Source organism: Cynara cardunculus (assembly GCF_001531365.2).
Source record: "Cynara cardunculus var. scolymus isolate 2C chromosome LG 3, CcrdV1, whole genome shotgun sequence".
Lineage (NCBI taxonomy): Eukaryota > Viridiplantae > Streptophyta > Magnoliopsida > Asterales > Asteraceae > Cynara > Cynara cardunculus.
Genome location: NC_037530.1, coordinates 34,978,933 through 34,997,381, shown reverse-complemented (window position 1 = coordinate 34,997,381; position 18,449 = coordinate 34,978,933). Strand labels below are relative to the sequence as shown.

Sequence of the window (18,449 nt, the reverse complement as noted above, 5' to 3'; positions counted from 1 at the left end):
TTTGTCAAACCACTCAGTTCGATCTGGTCTGCAGCTTGAACGTTTTTTGAGTGGTCTAGATTGAACCAACTGCCAAAAATATACATATGTTAGTTTATATTTAGTTTTGAAATTGTAGATTCAACTTTATGGCATAATTAAAAAAAGTTTGACAAAGACATTATGTTTTTAGTTTCATTTCTCTATTGACTACGTCTATATAAATTGGCAAAATTCCGAAGTCAGTCAAACATCAAATCCAAAATTTCAAATCGACCTTCGACTTGCTCAAAAAACTACAATTATTGTTAGTGGTATTGTTTAACATTTTATCAACTTGCTCAACTCAATGTCTTTTTAGTTATATAGATAGATGTATCTTTTATAATTTGATATCCTGATTTTTAATAATGCTATAGTGGTAGAAGTTTCATTTTGAATACACATGTTATGTTATCATAAGTTTAAATCCCATAAGAGGTCCAAACCGCCTAAACCGATCAGACCAGACCCTTTTTTTATGGTCCGGTTTGACCGGTTTGGTCTTGCCACCTAATCATTCGGTTTGGAAACTTTTCTAAACCGCCATTTGGGTTAAACCGCCTAAACTGCACTGCGAACACCCTAGCCGACAACTAAAAATGCTCATAGATGTTTATAGATTTAACTTTATTACACAATTAAAAAGGTTCGTGCAAGATTTTATATTTTTAGTCTTCAATTATATATTAACGACATCAAAAATCAAATACAAATTCCAAATCGTCATTCGACTTGCTCAATGTCTGTCCAAAATTTCAACTATTGTTAGTGGATTTGTTTAACTTTTTTCATCTTGTTTAATGTTTTTTTAGTTATAAAGATAGATGTATCTTTTATAATTCAATATCATATTTTTAATAATGCTATATTGATATCTTTTTATAATTCAATATCCAAACTGCTTAAACTGGTCAGACTCAAGTCGACTTTTTGTGGTTTGGTTTGACTAGTTTGGTCACTTGTTGCCAAACCGCTTGGTTTGGAAAAATTTATAAGCCGCCATTTGTGACGTGGTTTGTAGGGTTAAATCGTCCAAACCGCACGCAAACAGCCCTAGTGAACCATAAGGATGAAAATCGTACTTTAAAAAAACCATAGGGACAAATGGCTGAATAAATGGCTGAGTCCATACGACTCCACTTTTCTGGCTGACCAAATAAGCCAAAAGCGAACAACAATATATGTCTGATCGAATAAGCCATACATGCTTAACAACCCATTAAGCCATTACCGAACAACCTCTTTCTCCTTAAAAGAATGCAAAATAAAGTTGTTGGACTGATTCGTTAATATCTTAAAGCTGAGGGCAAAAGTGCTCATCATATGCAACCTTAACTCAAGAAAAAAACCCTCGCACATAGGAGTGACATTCTGTTCTTCTTCGGAAAAACTGTGGTAGGAACTGGAACATTTTCCGGCGGCAGCAGCAGCGGCGGAGAGAAAAACGAGAGAGAAGCGGGAAGAATGGGGAAGAAAGCGAAGAAGCCAGGAAAAGGAAAGGAGAAAACAGAGAGAAAAACGGTCAAAGCAGAGGAGAAAAAAGCTCGTAGAGAGTCTAAGAAAGTCTCCCCGGAAGATGACATTGACGCTATTTTGGTATTCTTTTTGTACAAAAATTACATTACACATACATTTCGTTGTTTTGCTTTATATTTTAATGGTGCTTCCGTAGTTAAGAGGACTATGTTTTTGAGTATTCAGTTAAGCATACAGAAGGAAGAAGCAAAGAAAAAAGAAGTTCATGTCGAAGAAAATGCTCCTCGGCCGTCTCCTCGGTCCAATTGTTCGGTATGCAACTGTGTTTTTGTATCTGGATTTGCAAGCTTTGATGTGAATTTAGAAGTTGTTGATTAGGTTTATTGGATTTGTAGCTGAACATTAATCCATTGAAAGAGACGGAAATGATACTATATGGGGGTGAATTCTACAACGGTACCAAGGTATAGCTGTTATACTGTTATGATTATTGATGATTTTGTGTTTCTCTTTGTTGAAATTGTGCCGGAACTTACTTTGAGAATGTTTGGATTTATTACACAGACATATGTTTATGGTGATCTTTATCGGTATGATGTGGATAAGGGGGATTGGAAGCTAATTTCTAGCCCTAATAGTCCGCCTCCTCGAAGTGCTCATCAAGCTGTTGCATGGAAGAATTATCTATATATATTTGGTACTTATGCAATAAAATTTTGATACTTCACACAATTAAAGTACCCATTCGGTTCCATAAAAAAAGTTACACTTTGACTTTGGATGTCGAACATGCTATGTTGCAACTTCTAAATTAATCTGGATTACAAAGTTGACGACAAAAAGTTGCAGGCTGCATTAAACTTTATAGCAAATGTACTACAAATAATGTGATACCAGTGTTGAATGTGCAACAGCCATATTAATAATGCATCATGAAGTACTAGATTTTACATAAGAGATTGAAGGGTAGTTCTTCTATTATAACAGAGAAAGATATAGAAGGCATGCATAATGGGCATGCCTATACACTTAACAATTTTTTATTGTTTTTTGTCACCAGGTGGTGAATTTACTTCTCCTAATCAAGAGCGTTTCCATCACTACAAGGTAGAGTACTTATGGGCTTGCGATTTAATATGCTTTCCCCTCAAGGGCATGAAAGGGCATTAGATTGAGAGAGTTACTGGATATTTTAAGTGAGTTATCTTATGTGGATTGTTGCATACTTGCATTGTTTAATGATTGTAGGACTTTTGGATGCTGGATTTGAAAACAAATCAGTGGGAACAATTGAATTATAAAGGTTGTCCTAGTCCACGTTCTGGTCATCGGATGGTATGCTCAGATCTCTTTGGCTTGATAATATTGTGGAATGCAAAGCTCCTGCATCTTTAACTGCATTGTACCATCTTTATTGTTTTTTGTTACTCTATAGCTTTGTGGATAGTAGTTTACTCCCCACCTTCTTGAAAACGTAATGAACAATTAAGACAGTCCTCCTTCAACTATAACTAGAATCAGATAACTGCATAAGGCTGGCATTCGTGGCTTTAACATGGATAAAATATCGTTCACTAATGTAGCTAGAATTAGATAACTGCATAAGGCTGGCATACTGCTTGTTTGTTGTCTAACTGGGATCAACAAGAGGGTAAATTGAATATTAAGGTCTTGAAGTCAGTTATATGCTTAAATGACCGAGTTGATGGGTAACAATATCAAAGAGATGACATAAATAACTGCATCCTGTAATGGTCTGACAATGATCGCTAGATAACAAGAGACTTGTCGTTTTATTGTATTCAGCGGTTAGACACATGGGATATTAGGCCCTCAACACAAGTTTTCATTTTTTTTATTTGCATCTCTTTGTTTTTTTTCTGATGGGACATATAAGGTGATGTATACTTTATTTGATTGTCAACTCTTGTATTATAGGATGTTATAGATTCTGATTTCTTGGATTGACTATAGCAGGGAGGTACCCTACTATTGAATATACGAACATGGAGTTGCTTAGATGGAGTATTGCTTGTTTTTTATTTCTTTCTGTTGGCGTATGTGATCAATGTTTTATAGTTGGCATCTGGTCCCATGCTAGAACCGGTTTACAGCTTTACCATTGGTCTCTCTTCTTACCGGTTTATTTAGCTGTTGCACATCTACTTTTTAATTGTGCTTACAGTTCTGTTTTCCAGTTTGCCATCCTAAAATTATGCTTCATTTGCAGGTTTTGTATAAGCACAAGCTCATTGTTTTTGGTGGCTTCTATGACACTCTCCGAGAAGTGAGGTTGTTTTTTGGGGGTTTGTCAAATATAATCGATTCTGATAGTTTCTTCATCCCTAGCATTTATTATGTATTTAGCTGTTGCACATCTACATTTTACGTTTGGTGTGTGGTCTTTACCAAAGCTGATTGAGACATGCTCCCCACTTTATGAATGGATCTTCTATTAGTATTTCGTGGGCACAATTTCATTTCTTTGGTTTAAACGATATACTTTCAAACCAAAAAAATAAAATAAAAATATACTTTCAAACCAGTAAAATCCTTGGTCAGATGTGTTTCAGTTGCTCTGGAACAACATGGATTACGCTGGTTGTGAAGCTTTGAACATATAATGGTGTATTTTTTTTTGTTTACTTTCTTTCTTATCCTTCCACCATTCTTTATTGTTAATATTAGTCATCATGAAAAGTAAGAGCTTATGCATGAAGTCTGTTCAGTGTGTTTATTTTGATTTCAACATAAAAGATACAAGTACAAATAGATAAAAACCAGAGAACTATTTATTGTCTTCCATTAACATATTGAATGGTAAGTTATCTCAGAAGATATAATATTTTATTTCACTTATTTGTTACTTTGTTTCGTTGTGCAGATACTTTAATGATCTGTACGTCTTTGATCTGGATAATTTTAAGGTGAAGTGGTCTAGAAAGTGGCAACTTAATTCACCATGAAGTTGTTTCTTTTTGTCCAATCAACTCTTGTAACTAATACAACTTTAATTTGTTACTGTAGTGGCAAGAGATTAAACCTACACCTGGATGCTTGTGGCCGAGTGCTCGGAGTGGTTTCCAACTGTTTGTTTACCAAGACGATGTGAGTTAAATGTAGAATACAATGATATAAAGCCTCTTAATTATATTCTCAGTGTTGATCGCTGTATACATCTTTGTTGTTGTACTATACCATTAAACTAATGTCTACTTAAGCCTCAATCTTTACGTCTTTGATAATTGATAACGAAAAAACAGAGAGTATACACGTAATGAATCTTAGAAAATTGGATATTTGAAATGAGTTAGGATCTATGGTGGAGAAAGGTAGATGAAATATGGAGTGAAGAGTAAACCTGGTGCTTGTAGTAAATATAACTTTTTCAGGTAATAAATGCATTAATGATTTCAGATGTTCCTTTTTCATTTGTGTGTGTATATTATCATCTGGGTGAAATTTTGTTTTACTATTCTGTTCATGACTGTTCTGTCACGGGTCAGTATAATTTTCAATTGATTTACCATTAAAAAAATGTTGTTGAGCTTGTAGATTTATTTATATGGTGGCTATTCGAAAGAGGTATCTTCTGATAAAAACAGCTCAGAGAAAGGGATTGTTCATTCGGATATGTGGTTGCTTGACCCAAAGACTTGGGTGTGGAACAAGGTATGTATGCTTCCAGAGGAATTGTCATTATCTATCTGGCATTGATTTTAAGATGATAGCAGAACATCATGATGCATATGTAGTATATTAATCTGTTCTGTGAGGTTTGCTAACTTGATGTTAGGAAATAAACATTTTTACACTTGACACTTCACAGTCAAAACATTGTGAAGGTCAAAAAATTCCGAACATTCACAACAAAAGAAGGTTACCTTCACAATGTTTTGACTGTGAAGTTTCAAGTGTAAAAATGTGGTCTCACGGGTTCCACATAAAACACGTTGGTTTCACATGATCCCAAGTCTCTCTCTCTCTATTATATATACATACACTATTATAAAGCATTTGACAAAAACTCGTAAAAACCATTTTTATGCATAAAGTATTGTTTATTGATGCATATTACTTAAAATTGAAGATTAAAATAAAGCTCCATATTTGAATCCGTGTAACTAACAGCAGATAAACATAATCAAATAAGGATAAAATCTCAGTTTAAATATAAAAAAGAACTAAAGTATAATGTGGATAATCATTGAGTCATAACTGAATACTTAATTATTGTTTTTTATAGAAACTTGTATTATTAAACCAAAAATAAATTACTTCGTTATTAAGTCTAAATTAAATTATATTAAAAAAATTCAATCAAAGAAATTATAAAAAAGAGAACTTTTAAATAGTTAATTTGATACTACTAATATTTGTATATATTTTTTTCAAAATTTTAAGATATCTTCAAGTTTATATTTTATTCAAAAAAAAAATGTTATCGCTTTTTCAAAACCACATAAAACCGTTTTATAACATCGACAGAAACAAAGAATAAGACAACATTAAAATCGAGATGTATCTCGCTGCATTGCATGAGTACCCTTCTAGTGTGTGTGTGTGTATATGTATAAGGGCTTAATCATTTGAAAACTTCAAAATTTGTGAGAATCGTGAGAACTTCTGCCTGAAGGTCTTGTTTTACATGAATTTTTCCGTCTAAACATAGTATTTAGTGTATTGATTAACATATATTTGTTTCACAATGTGTGTGTTTCATATGTATTTGGTTCACAACGTTAAACTTTTTGTTTCACAAACATGTCAAAAGGTTCACATTGTTGTGAACCGAGTACATGTGAAACAAAATCATTGTGAAACGGAAATATGTTACTCAATATTCTAAATCCTAGTATTAGATTGAAAAAGAATTCATATGAAATAACACATGATGCACAAGTTCTCAAGGTTATCACAATTTCATGGGTTCTCAAAAGGTCCCCCTGTATATATATATATATATATATATATATATATATATATATATATATATAGGGAAGGGTTCAAACGAGAACACCTTCATTTTACAAGAACGCAAGAACACCCTTTTACTATAGACAATCACATGTGATACTATTATTTCATCACATATAATACACATGTGATACTAAATCAAAGACCCGGACGACTTTTGGTGCGAGTTAGGTTGCGGGCCAAGTCGCCCTTACACCATTAAGACCCCTCACATGTATTTCACATGTGATAAAGGTGTTATTGATGTGATACTATAATCCATCAAGACCATCACATGTGATACTAAATCATAGACGCAAACGCGACCTAAGTAGCAGGATTAGGTCGCAGGACACGACGTCCTCAAACCACCAGGTCCTCTTAGGTGTATTATCACATGTGATAAGGGTGTTCTTGCATTCTCGTAAAATGGAGGTGTTCTCATTTTAACCTCCATCTATCTATATATATATAATGGCATAATCAAATCAGAACCACAAAAAGGTTGAGAACCATGAGAACGACTAATTATGTGTTGTTTCACATTGTGGAACAATGCATGTGATAGTATAGTGTTGTTTCACATTATGGAACAAAACGTATACATTAAAAATATCCACACTGTGAAACAACATTGTATTTTCAATATGCATCGTTTCACAACACATGAAGACAGGTTCTCACGATTCTCGACCTTTTTGTGGTTCTCATTTGATTATTCCCCTATATATGTGAGTCATGCTGGGTTATGCATGTACTCGGCATGACTTGAAAGCCAAGTAGCTCACCAATTACCTCTAGCATCACCGTTCCACTTTCTAACAGGCTGTGTCATCAACCACGTCACTAGAGGATCAACTTTTAAATGCTTTCCATCATTTTACCGGTTGCTCTTTGTTTGTGCATTATAGTTCCAACTGTGAAAATGATTGTTATATGCTATGTGTCCCCACTAATTCTTTTTTTGGTTTTAGGTAAAGAAAGGTGGGATGCCTCCTGGGCCTCGTGCTGGTTTCTCTATGTGTGTCCACAAAAAGCGGGCCGTGCTTTTTGGGGGTGTCGTGGACATGGAGGCTGAAGGTTGGCATCTTCTTAGGGTTTTTTTAATACGTTTGTTGGAATATGTTATCTTGCTTGTAAGAAGATATGGATGTCTTTACAAGTTGAAGTTTTGTTTTCATCATCATTGAAGTGAGGGAAACATGGATGGGTCATACCAAAATCTGTTCAGTTACTAATTACTTTTGATTAAATATAAGTTAAAAGAACCACTTTTTGATTTTATAATGCTTTCTTTGGCTTTTTATATTTTATTTCGACTTATTTTTGGTTTCGTTCTTTTTTGTTAATAGCTTCTATTGTATGCGCAGGTGATGTGTTAATGAGCTTGTTCTTGAACGAACTTTACGGCTTCCAATTGGACATTAATCGTTGGTAAATCCTGCATATCTTGTCTTTTTCTTGGTGCACACTTAAAGTTTGGCATAGTCATTTGCTATCTATTCTGGCTGTCGTTTTTGCATCACTGCCTATTACACTGATAGAACTTTGGTGCTTTGTAACTAGAGCATAACAGCTTTTTTTTACTACTGGATCCTATAGATAGACTATCTGAAATATGTAGCTGTCACTGATGGGGCTTCTTTAATTCTAACAATTTTCTTAATTTTATGCTGACTTTGTAGCTAGTTCTAGCTATTAATCAACTCCAAAAACTTTTAGAGAAGTTCATCTTGAACCACACAAAGAACTTGTTCTCGATGTGAAGCATTTTATAGTCCCTTCTATTCAACCTCGATTTTTGGTTGAAACCTCAATACAACTAGCTAACTATCTACGAATTTTCTGAATTTTCAGGTACCCATTGGAGCTGAGAAAGGAGAAATCAACAAAAGATAAGGTATTCTTGGTACATAACTCTAAAATCCTGGAATGTTAGTTTCCATTGCCCCTAGGTGGCTGTTGTTAATTATCAGTTCAGTTTTAATGTTATTCAACGAGCTTTTGTGATGTATTCTGGAACCAACTACTCATTGCTGTGCTGTTAAAGCAGATTAGCCCTCTTGGTAGTTGGTATTGTCTCCTTTTATAAAATTCATCAGTTGAGGGGTTTATTGGAATGTCTTTGCAGATCAAAAAGCAAAAAGATGAAGATGCCTTTTGTAACGCTCCTAACAGTAGTATAGATCCCATGGAAGTAGCTACAAATGATGAAGATGACACTATGGATTGTGATGAAATAGCTAATATGGAAAGTAACATTGATGATATCTCATCTAGTATGGAGAGAAACATCAGGGTTGACGGTTCGGAGGTGGCTGTTAAATCTAATATGAAAAATCATGAATCAAGCTCAAAATTGTTGAGGCCCAGTGCTACTCCGGAAGAGGTTTGTTAACAGGTTGAAATAATTATATTATTTCTTCTCTTCATATGATTATAGTCTCTGAATTTATGGCAAACTTCAGGTAGTGAAACCTTGTGGACGTATAAATTCCAGCATGGTCGTGGGAAGAGATACGTTGTATATCTATGGGGGCATGATGGAAATAAGAGATCAAGAAATCACACTTGATGATTTATATGCACTCAATCTCAGCAAACTTGACGAATGGAAGTGCCTTATACCGGTTTGTTACATAATCTTCTAAGCTCATGACGTAGATAATTATCTATGATTGAGTGCACAATGATTTCAATTTATTACCATTAATTCCAGAATACATCTCATATATTGGTTATTTTTTTCCATACTTTGCGTAGGCCTCTGAGTCTGAGTGGGTTGAAGCATCAGAGGATGATGACGAAGAAGATGATGATGAAGAAGAAGATAGTGAAGATGAAAATGAGGAAAACGATGATAGTGATGAAAGTGACGACGACGATGATGTGGAGGTACCTCTTCTTTTTCGTGCTCAACTTTTACCTACGATTGTAGTCTTACTCTCTTCTCAACATTAACTTTTGTGAAGTTCTACAAATTTGAGTCTGTTTTTCTCCCAGTTTGTTAGTGTTGGATTTAGAAAGGCGTATCATTGATGTGCTCTACATGAATCCTAAATAATGAAGATTGCTGCATTCAATAGCAATCTCATGGTGGGATGACAGATTGGTGGCACACTTGTTAATAATGAGTCATTGATGAATCAATGCAAACTTTATAGTCTTATAGAAGTTTTCTTTTTTATATTTATTTATGCATTGGAGGACAAGGAAAAATAGAATTCATTTCTATGTTAATGTATATAAATTCACAATATAAATAATTGAATATGCATGTAATTAACATTAATTTTTCTCAAATTTATGTTTATTTTATCTATTTGAAGGCTACAAATGGTGGTGTGTTGGGAGATGCTGTTGCAATAATAAAAGGTGAAGGGAAGAAACTTCGAAGGAAGGAAAAGAAAGCGAGAATTGAGCAAATAAGGGCTAGCCTTGGTCTTTCCGACTCGCAGAGAACTCCGATGGTAATCCTGTTTATAATAATTATGCGATATAATTACTAGGATGGTTAGATCATGAGCTTTTGTGTAAATTTGTTACTGAAAGAACTGTATGGTCAAATTTGCTCTTATGGCATGTATGAGCTCGATTATGACCTTTTCCTCCATTAATCTGAACCGATTGCTGATTCATATATTATTCTGGTGAAGCCTGGGGAAGCTCTGAAGGACTTCTATAAGCGGACAAACGATTACTGGCAAATGGCGGCATATGAACATACTGCACATACCGGAAAGGTTTGCCTTTATTGACCAAATTAGTTTTTTCAATTGAACGTTTTTCAGCTACTTCATTCATCTTTTTTGATGCCTCATTGTTCTATGACATTGAAAGCTCCTACGATCCATCCATCTATTTTAATCCAATGGTTGTGAATACGAGGGGACATTACATTTTCCCAAAACTAAGGGCCTGTTTGGTTCAGGGTCAATTTTCATTCTTCCGGTTTAACCTGGAATGAAAAATTTGGGCTTGTGGCCTTGTGGGGGAATGGGCCCACTATATTACATAAACCGAAACAGCGTCTTTTCTTTTCATTCCCATTGATTACTGTTTAATACCTCTAACCAAACACCTTTTAAATCCAGGATTATAGAGGCGGTTATATTCGAATCTAGGTCATTTTATTTTTTAGATAAGGGTTCCCTTATTCTTCCTTTTTCATGGGGTTCTCTCTTGAACCTCACTCCTATCGAGTATTACCTCCCGGTATTAAATTTTATATTGGGGTTTATATTAAATGGGCCAAAAATGTTTTGATGTGTATGGCAATTCCACAACTTGGAGATATTGACCTCGGTCGATGAGAAACGAGATTTAGGTGACTTGTTTCTTTCCATGGCAGGAACTCCGTAAGGATGGTTTTGATCTTGCTGAAGGTCGGTACAAGGAGCTTAAGCCAATCCTTGATGAGGTATATGTTTTACTTGATAATTATAACCTCATGGTTGAGGTTGACAGACACCTCTAATTCATTTGTTTTCTTTCCCGTACGTTGCAGCTGGCCATCTTAGAGGCGGAGCAGAAAGCCGAAGAGGCCGAAGGCCCTGAAACCAGTAGCTCAAGAAAGAAAGGCGTCAAGAAAAACAAACACGTTGCTTCAAAGTAGCCCTGCTGCCTCTTGCAAAAACAATCTCATGCGCAAAGTTGGCTCGATGGTTCAACCCAGATGCATATGCTGGTTCGATGGTTCACCCATATGCTAATGTGGTGGGTTTTTACTCGTTTGCTCAGCGCTGTTCAAACTCATCGAGTTTGATTGTATTTTAGCATTTAATTTTCAGGTTGGTGTGGTCCATTATTTGTGTAAGTTAAAACTTAAAAATCATCATACATTCAGAGCCCTCCAGTGAATGGAGATTTTGTGGTGTTGGCTTGAATGAAAATCGGTCATATTCTATTGTTGCTGTGAACAGTTTTTTAGTCACCTTGTTATTCTGTAATCGCCAAAAAAACCAAAAAGTAGATGATTTGTTATGAAATTTTTAGCGACGGAATGAGAAATCAAGCGTATCTGGATGAGTAGGATTTGGGAGGTAGTTTTATTAAGAGGCAACCTCTGAATCGTTAATAGGTGAATCTTGTTTGGTAAAAAAACGGTCTACCTCTTAATGGTTCTAAAATCTTCTGAACAATTTTGTATCCTGACCCTTCTTTAACCATTAAGAGTTTTAATTTCACTGTAAACAATTACCAAACAATAATATTTCATTTTACACTATATTATAAAAGTCTTTTAATCATTTTGGCAATTTAATCATTTTGCATCAAACTATTCAGCAACTGTCAAATAACCCCTCAAAGATTCTGGACATAAAAGCATCTTTAGTGGTTATGTTATGTTATTTTAGAAATTTTAGAGATTTAAGAAAAGTTTGTTGCAACCGCTGTGTTAGACTCTCATCTAAAATAAATAAAAGAAATAGATAAAAAAAATGGAGAAATCTCTAAATTTGGTATAAAAAAAGGAAAATAAAGCATACGTGTTGAAGAAGTTGCAAAAACATCTTCAATAGCGATTAAAAACCTTTTAAATGTTACTTATTCTAGAAAAACCAATTTCAAATATTCAATAAGTTTCGTTTTAATATAAGATTGAAAGTGTTTAATATATATGAAACATATTTACATGCCAAATCTGAAGCATTTCCCTTAAAAGACATGTTTAATTGAATATATTTTATGCCTTAGGGGTCGTTTACTGTAAACACTTACTTGGTAAGTGCTTATCGGATAAATTTTCTCATCGGATGAACATGAGAAAGGCCAAGAATCTTACCGGATAAGAGCGATGGTAAGAATGATGGAAAGTCTTACCGGTAAGTGAGAATGACAAATCTTACCCATATAAGCGCTTACCTAGTAAATTGTTGCATTCGATATGTTTTGATATACTAAAATCTTACGCATCAAAATAAATCATAATGTTGACTTCTATCAGTAAACGCTTACCGGGTAAGCAATTGGGTAAACAGCCCCTTACTTAGGCTACAAACTATAACACCTTGATATTAACCAAAAAAAAACTTTAAGAAATTGCTCGAAATCAGCCAAAAAAACTTGTTTGAGGTGAAATTCGGCTAAAGCCACACTAGCCTTACACCTAAGATGGTATATTGTACCAAATAGCCTTTGACCTAGCGATATTGTAGTCAGCCTACTAGGAGGTCAGAGTGTGTGTTTATTTGTTGCATTTGCCGTGTATAAATATTATATACATAAAAAAAGATGGTATATTGTGTCTTGATCAAAAGGTCAGTTCCGTTTAGAAAATGCATCTTATTTTTCAAACCGACACAATAACTTTTCCTTATAATTAAGCCACGACTTTACAGGATAAAAATCTTGGGTCCACAGCTCACGACAACAATAGGTGAAAAATACTTTTAACATGAAACTTGCCAAAAAGAAAACTGTTTTATTTAAACATCATAAAAACATGACAATACAGTTGAAAGTTGATGAACAAAATATACATGTTCTTACAGTTTATAGTCACTTGTAACTCGATACGAGACAACAAAAACCCGTTGCCTGCTTTTATGACATTTACCATGCACTTGAAAGTTGCATCCAAAAACAGAACTCCCACAAACCACCAAAAAAGAAAAAACCCAACTTCACCAACCAAAAACACGTCGAATATGAGTACAACTTACATTATTTGGCAGTAACGTGTACTCTAAACACGCTGCAAGGTAAGTCGGCATTTGGTTCGCTTTCCAGCACAAATTCACAGTTGTCTCCTGGCTGAATGCCTCTTTCCCTTGCAAACACTTGCCAACTTTGTGTCAAAGCCTTTAAACCCAACTGGTTTTGATATAAAACTGGCCAAAGATCACCACCGTTTCTCAGAAGAATTACCTTCTTCAACTTCACCCATTCCGGCAATTCCTGCATATCACCATTTATGATCTTTAGTTTTCTGAAATATGACCATCTTACCCTCCCAAGACCTCACCTCACATGAGAAATTTAGAGATTGTTTGGGTGCTATTCCATTATGTTTTGTATGGATAAAGTTGTTTGTGTGGATTTATATGTCTGTATAGATTGGGAAGGGTTTTGTTTGGGAGGGTATATTAATAGATGGAAGGAGCATGTTTTTTAACTAGGAGGGGGGCAGGTTTGGAGAAAAAACTTAACTTTCTGCATAAAGCTCCCCCTTGTAACCCACTTCCTATATCATTAAGCCACTACCAAACAGTCATGTACAGCTGATCGAATAAGTTGTGTGTCTCATTAAGCTGCTAACAAACAGGCCCTTACTGGGTTCGTTTGGTTTGGTTTGGTTTAGTGGTCTGAAATATGTTAAGTGGATGGTCTAAAAGGACATGTAGGGAATTCATATAAATGCGTAGACTACAATCATTACACGATAAAGTATGCATACAAGAACTATCATTTTCATACCACATTGTTTTGATAGATTTACTTTAAGAAACAACCATTCTCAATGTTCTATGATCAATAGTAGTATTAGAATTTTTTTGGAAAGATTACCTTCTGGGAAACATAATCGATGAGCATAAGCTGAGAAAAGCCAAAACCATCTCATTATTTGAAAGACGTAATTGAATAATTAGTTGCTAATTATGGCGATGGAGAAATCTAACATCTAGGTGCAAGTTAAGCAACCCTAACTAATTGAAGCAATAAGACTCTAATGCCTAAAGAGCCGCTTAAGCAGCACTAAGCAGGGATTGTTAGAAGACCAATATAATCTTGTTTAAGTCCCCAAATTTATGTTGATTTGATGTTTCATAACTTTTCGATGGCTAATATATACTCAAATTATGGGTTTGTAATGAATTGAAATGGGGTACAGTTCATACACAAGAACTAAGGCCATTAGTCTGATTCTAGGGTTAATCAGTGAAGCCCTCGTATAAACAATTTGAATAAAATCCTATGTGATCTGAAGTTCTTAAAGTAAATAGAGTCTAAAAGTAAGCACAGAGAATATAGGGTTCCGAGAATACATACAAGATATTGGTAACTACTCATCACCGCAGAAAATAAAGAGTTGGTGGGACCAGGCGGAAGCGCCTCATCATAGTCAACAGGCTCAGGTTTGACAAACCTATCGTTATCTTTTTCTGCAAGAGAGTTATGGACTCATTCTCATGTTACAAATTTATAGAAAACTAGAAATATAAGTGGAGCAAGAAATGTTTGACACACCATCCGATATTAGCTCCTTTTTGGTTGCTATCATTGGTTTAGCTGTTCAATGTAAGCAAACAGTCACATGATGGAAACGAGAGAACAAGTATAAAACTATCAATAAGTTACGAATCTTACCTATTGATTTAGGAAAAATCTCAGTGGAGGGGGAGGGACGAACGGCATCATGCAATCTTGAACCTAAGGTGTCGGTTTCGCTTGCCCCGGCAGGTTCTTTTTTAGCCTTCTTTGGCCGTGCAACTGTTTAAACATAGAGTCATGTTGAAACTTGAAAAGAAAACGCTTTTTGAGGAGATTTAAGAAAAAGAAACAGAAACAAAGATCAATACTGTCACTTGTCCCAGCAAGTTCCTCCTTACCCCTTTTATGTCTTTTTAACCATCAAAAAGATCAGATTAAGATCATACAGAACACATGGTTTCACTAGTACATAAACACAGAAACATTTAGATGACTTACATGGGCATAAATTGATAACCAGCTCCATAGTAGACTAGTAGTTGTCCTCAGTGACGTAACTTGTATTAATCTAAGTTATGAAAATTACTGATTAACACCAATTGTTTTGTATCTATAATGTTTATTGCAGCTTTTAATGTATTTATTAAAATTTCCTAAGTTGTGCGTACCAATGTTAATTTTAAAATCGAAAATAGTTCGTTTGGCATTTTAAGTCAAAATAGGACAGACAATTGAAAACAAACGGGCTACAATTAGGACTTCATGAAGAATTATTGAGGTTAAAAAATGTTGCCTGAAGGAAACATATCAGTTAATCAGTTATCCTAGAAGAATTACTGCCAAAACCCGTTTCAGGTATAGTTTTACTTTTGAGATCAAAGGGGGTGATTTTAACAACAAAGATACTCCATTTATAGAAAAATGTATAGTTTGACTTTGAGATCAAATGAAGTCATTCAACTTCTTCCAATAATCAAGACCTCCATGACAATTGCGAAGTCCCGGTATTTATTACCAGTCAGAATTGAACGATAACGGAATTTCGATCTATACGTTTAATTTTTCTGTGAATGTATATATATGTAAATTTAAGGCATATAAACAAATAGGTTTGACTTGGAAAGTCGAATTGGAACTCTTTACATCAGAGTAGCAGATATAGAAAAAGCAACCTACTTGGAAGGTTCGAGCTCCTCAATCTCTTCTTGATAGAATTGTTGCATGTGGCTTCACTTGGCATGATGGTGCTTTTCTTGGGATTCTCCCTTGACTCCTCGGATCGTGTTTCTAACGTCTTCCCAGATTTGTTAATTTGAGTTGCGTTTCCACAGCCTCCGACAGCTACATTGTTTTTCCGGACATCATCGGATTCAAGGGGGTTAATTTCAGGGATTGACAAGTCATGTAAACAGTCTCTTGAAGACAGACGTTCAGAAAGGTTCTCGAGATTCTCAATCGCTCTTTTTTTGGTGGGGAGTCGGTCAAGATGAAATCTGTTTATCAAATTGCTTCTGTGTTCATCTTCTACATGTTCAATATCATTATCAACCAAACAAAACTGCTTCACAGTTGGAGGAGTCTCAGACACCATGTTATCAGGGTTCTCGTCTCCAACCAATTCTTTACCTGAAACAGAGGGCCCAGGTCGAGAAGATGAAGCAAGCAAACGATTACAAGTGTTCTTAGCGTTTACACTTGGTGGTAACTGCACAGCTGTTCCTTTTTTCTTAATTCTTTCATCCTTGTGCTGAGTGCCTACAGAGGGTCTAATTTCAGGATGCTCGTTGTCAGAATGTTCAGATTGAGAAGATTCACATGAAATATGATGGTCGGTAGTGTTCACATTTGATGGTTTACTATTAGTATTATCAGTAATCAAACTTTGCTTTTTCCGAGTGTCTTCCATCTGGTGCCGATTAAATCCGAAGTGTTGGATTTCAGGACAACCACTTTGTCCATACATCAAGACAACAAAGTGAGATTCCATGATGTAATGAAAAACTAAGAAATCTCCCACCTTTAACCCATGAGCCGTTGAAAATGCATTCCAACCTTCTTCAAAAGCCAAGAAGCCATCAATCATAGTGAATTTTACTTTCCATTTCTCACCACTTGGATCCTCAAGCCGAGTTGCCTTACCAACCATGTTTCGTACACTATGAGCAAATCTAGGAGGCAGGAACTGCAAATAAATGCATAAAACAATTAACATCTTTTACAAATAATTCCTCCCTCTTACGACAAGAAGAGCATTTTCCTTTTTCAGATGTTTTCTTGTTCATTTACCTACTTACCCACAGTCATAATCACAAATAAATTTATGCTATTTACTGATAAGTTAACTTAAAGTAAGAAATAACAAACTTGACAACTGACATAGGCGTGTAACCATAAACAAGATATTCCACTTCAAGCAAACGATTGGAAGCCAGTTAAAGGAAAGCAATTAAAGTTTGTTAAAAAGATCCTTCCATCACCAAGGCCAAAATTTGCATCCTTACCGAGACATATATGATGTTTTTGGCATCTTAATGGCAAATGCTTCAAAAATCCTAGTGCCCAAAGTTATGAGTTCATCAAACATTTAGACTTCCATCATGCTATGCTAGGAAATCTTTCCATGTACAACCATACAAGTATATATTCACTTTTTTCGTCTCTTAGAACTTTTTGTATAAAGTAGAAGGCCCATTCAAACTTTCCAGTGTAAGAGAGATCAAATTAACTTAAACATGCAGGAGAAAATTTTGTGAGTAATATATCGTTCATCTACTTCTAGAACAAAGCCAAAAGAGACCACATACTGAAAATGAAACTGACGTAACGGAATATCATGCATATCATGGAGTTGGTTTTTTAGTAGATTCATATTACTTCAACTAACAATCTATTCACACGGAGTAAGAAGGCTTATGACATTGAGGCAAAAAGATCACAAAAAGCAGTAAATAAATAATAAATGCGATGAGAACATGTCAATACCAGAACTTTGGAATATTCGTCACCAAACATGACTTTGAAGAACGTAGTAGCAACAGGTGATGGATTTTTATCCTTTTTATGCATCAAGAGACAATTCTGGGTGCACTCCGCACACACCTCTGCCACATGAACCATTTTCTTCTACGGCACTTCAGTACAAGTCATGTTCTCTACAAAATCATCACGAGAATGCAGAAATAATGAGCAAAAATACAGTTACAAAGTTGAAGCTCTTTAGATTGATTAAATGCATGGGGGAAGTTCAAATGGCAATGCATAGAACATGGTGAATCAGGTTTCATTTGCTCATACCAGTTTCCATTCTCTTTTTTGGTGGGTCCATTCAGTTCAGTTCAGATTTCTGCTTGTGCCATATATAAGAGATCCTCAGTTTTTTCTTCTTATGAGAAGATGATAATTTAAGATGATCTGAATGTCTTTTCCATGCCAACACTAAATCTTAATTCAAATAATATTGTCATAATACATTGATATCTGTTTTAATATTTTCCAACTTAATGCAAGAAATGTTCACTACTTCTACATAGAACTTTCTCATCTGGGGTCACAATGTTTTAACGTATGAAGAAACAAGCAACTGTTTGAATGCAAGTAAAATGTCCAACAAACCCTTCAAATATTATAAAACACCTTGAACCCAAATCAGTGTCATCAATTATCAACAGTTAAATAGGTAATTTAGGTTTAAAACCTCTCAAAAAAATGTTGCAATTTTCATATCTAATTCAAAATAGCAATTATTCTCTATGTAAACTGACAAAGGTAAATTATTTCTAATTTCTAGGGATGTTGAACTACAAGGAAGACAATGTTTAAAGTTAATACTATGTGCTTTGGTA

The 18,449-nt window shown here is 34.9% G+C and overlaps 2 protein-coding genes across 3 annotated transcripts; one reads left to right on the top strand and one right to left on the bottom strand.

The window, feature by feature from the left end:
- The first annotated feature begins 1,380 nt into the window (after nt 1-1,380).
- LOC112510121 (kelch domain-containing protein 4) lies at nt 1,381-11,385 on the top strand. The gene is made up of 20 exons (XM_025115422.1): nt 1,381-1,617; nt 1,723-1,809; nt 1,893-1,961; nt 2,062-2,194; nt 2,558-2,604; nt 2,746-2,832; nt 3,728-3,789; nt 4,382-4,424; nt 4,525-4,605; nt 5,053-5,169; nt 7,428-7,533; nt 7,824-7,887; nt 8,311-8,353; nt 8,585-8,842; nt 8,922-9,083; nt 9,217-9,348; nt 9,783-9,923; nt 10,110-10,196; nt 10,805-10,873; nt 10,961-11,385. The coding sequence occupies exons 1-20, from the start codon at nt 1,486-1,488 to the stop codon at nt 11,066-11,068; spliced, it is 2,028 nt and encodes a 675-aa protein (XP_024971190.1). The 5' UTR covers nt 1,381-1,485; the 3' UTR covers nt 11,069-11,385.
- A 1,482-nt stretch (nt 11,386-12,867) lies between these two features.
- LOC112508601 (B3 domain-containing protein Os01g0905400-like) lies at nt 12,868-17,759 on the bottom strand. 2 transcript variants are annotated; one of them, XM_025113273.1, is made up of 6 exons: nt 17,590-17,759; nt 15,784-16,789; nt 14,764-14,886; nt 14,644-14,685; nt 14,446-14,558; nt 12,868-13,353 (listed from the first exon to the last, which is right to left on the bottom strand). In XM_025113273.1, the coding sequence occupies exons 1-6, from the start codon at nt 17,722-17,724 to the stop codon at nt 13,120-13,122; spliced, it is 1,653 nt and encodes a 550-aa protein (XP_024969041.1). In that variant the 5' UTR covers nt 17,725-17,759; the 3' UTR covers nt 12,868-13,119. The 2 variants fall into 2 exon arrangements, with proteins under 2 accessions (XP_024969041.1, XP_024969042.1); XM_025113274.1 differs by having other exon boundaries at nt 14,644-14,670.
- Between the last annotated feature and the right edge of the window lie 690 nt (nt 17,760-18,449).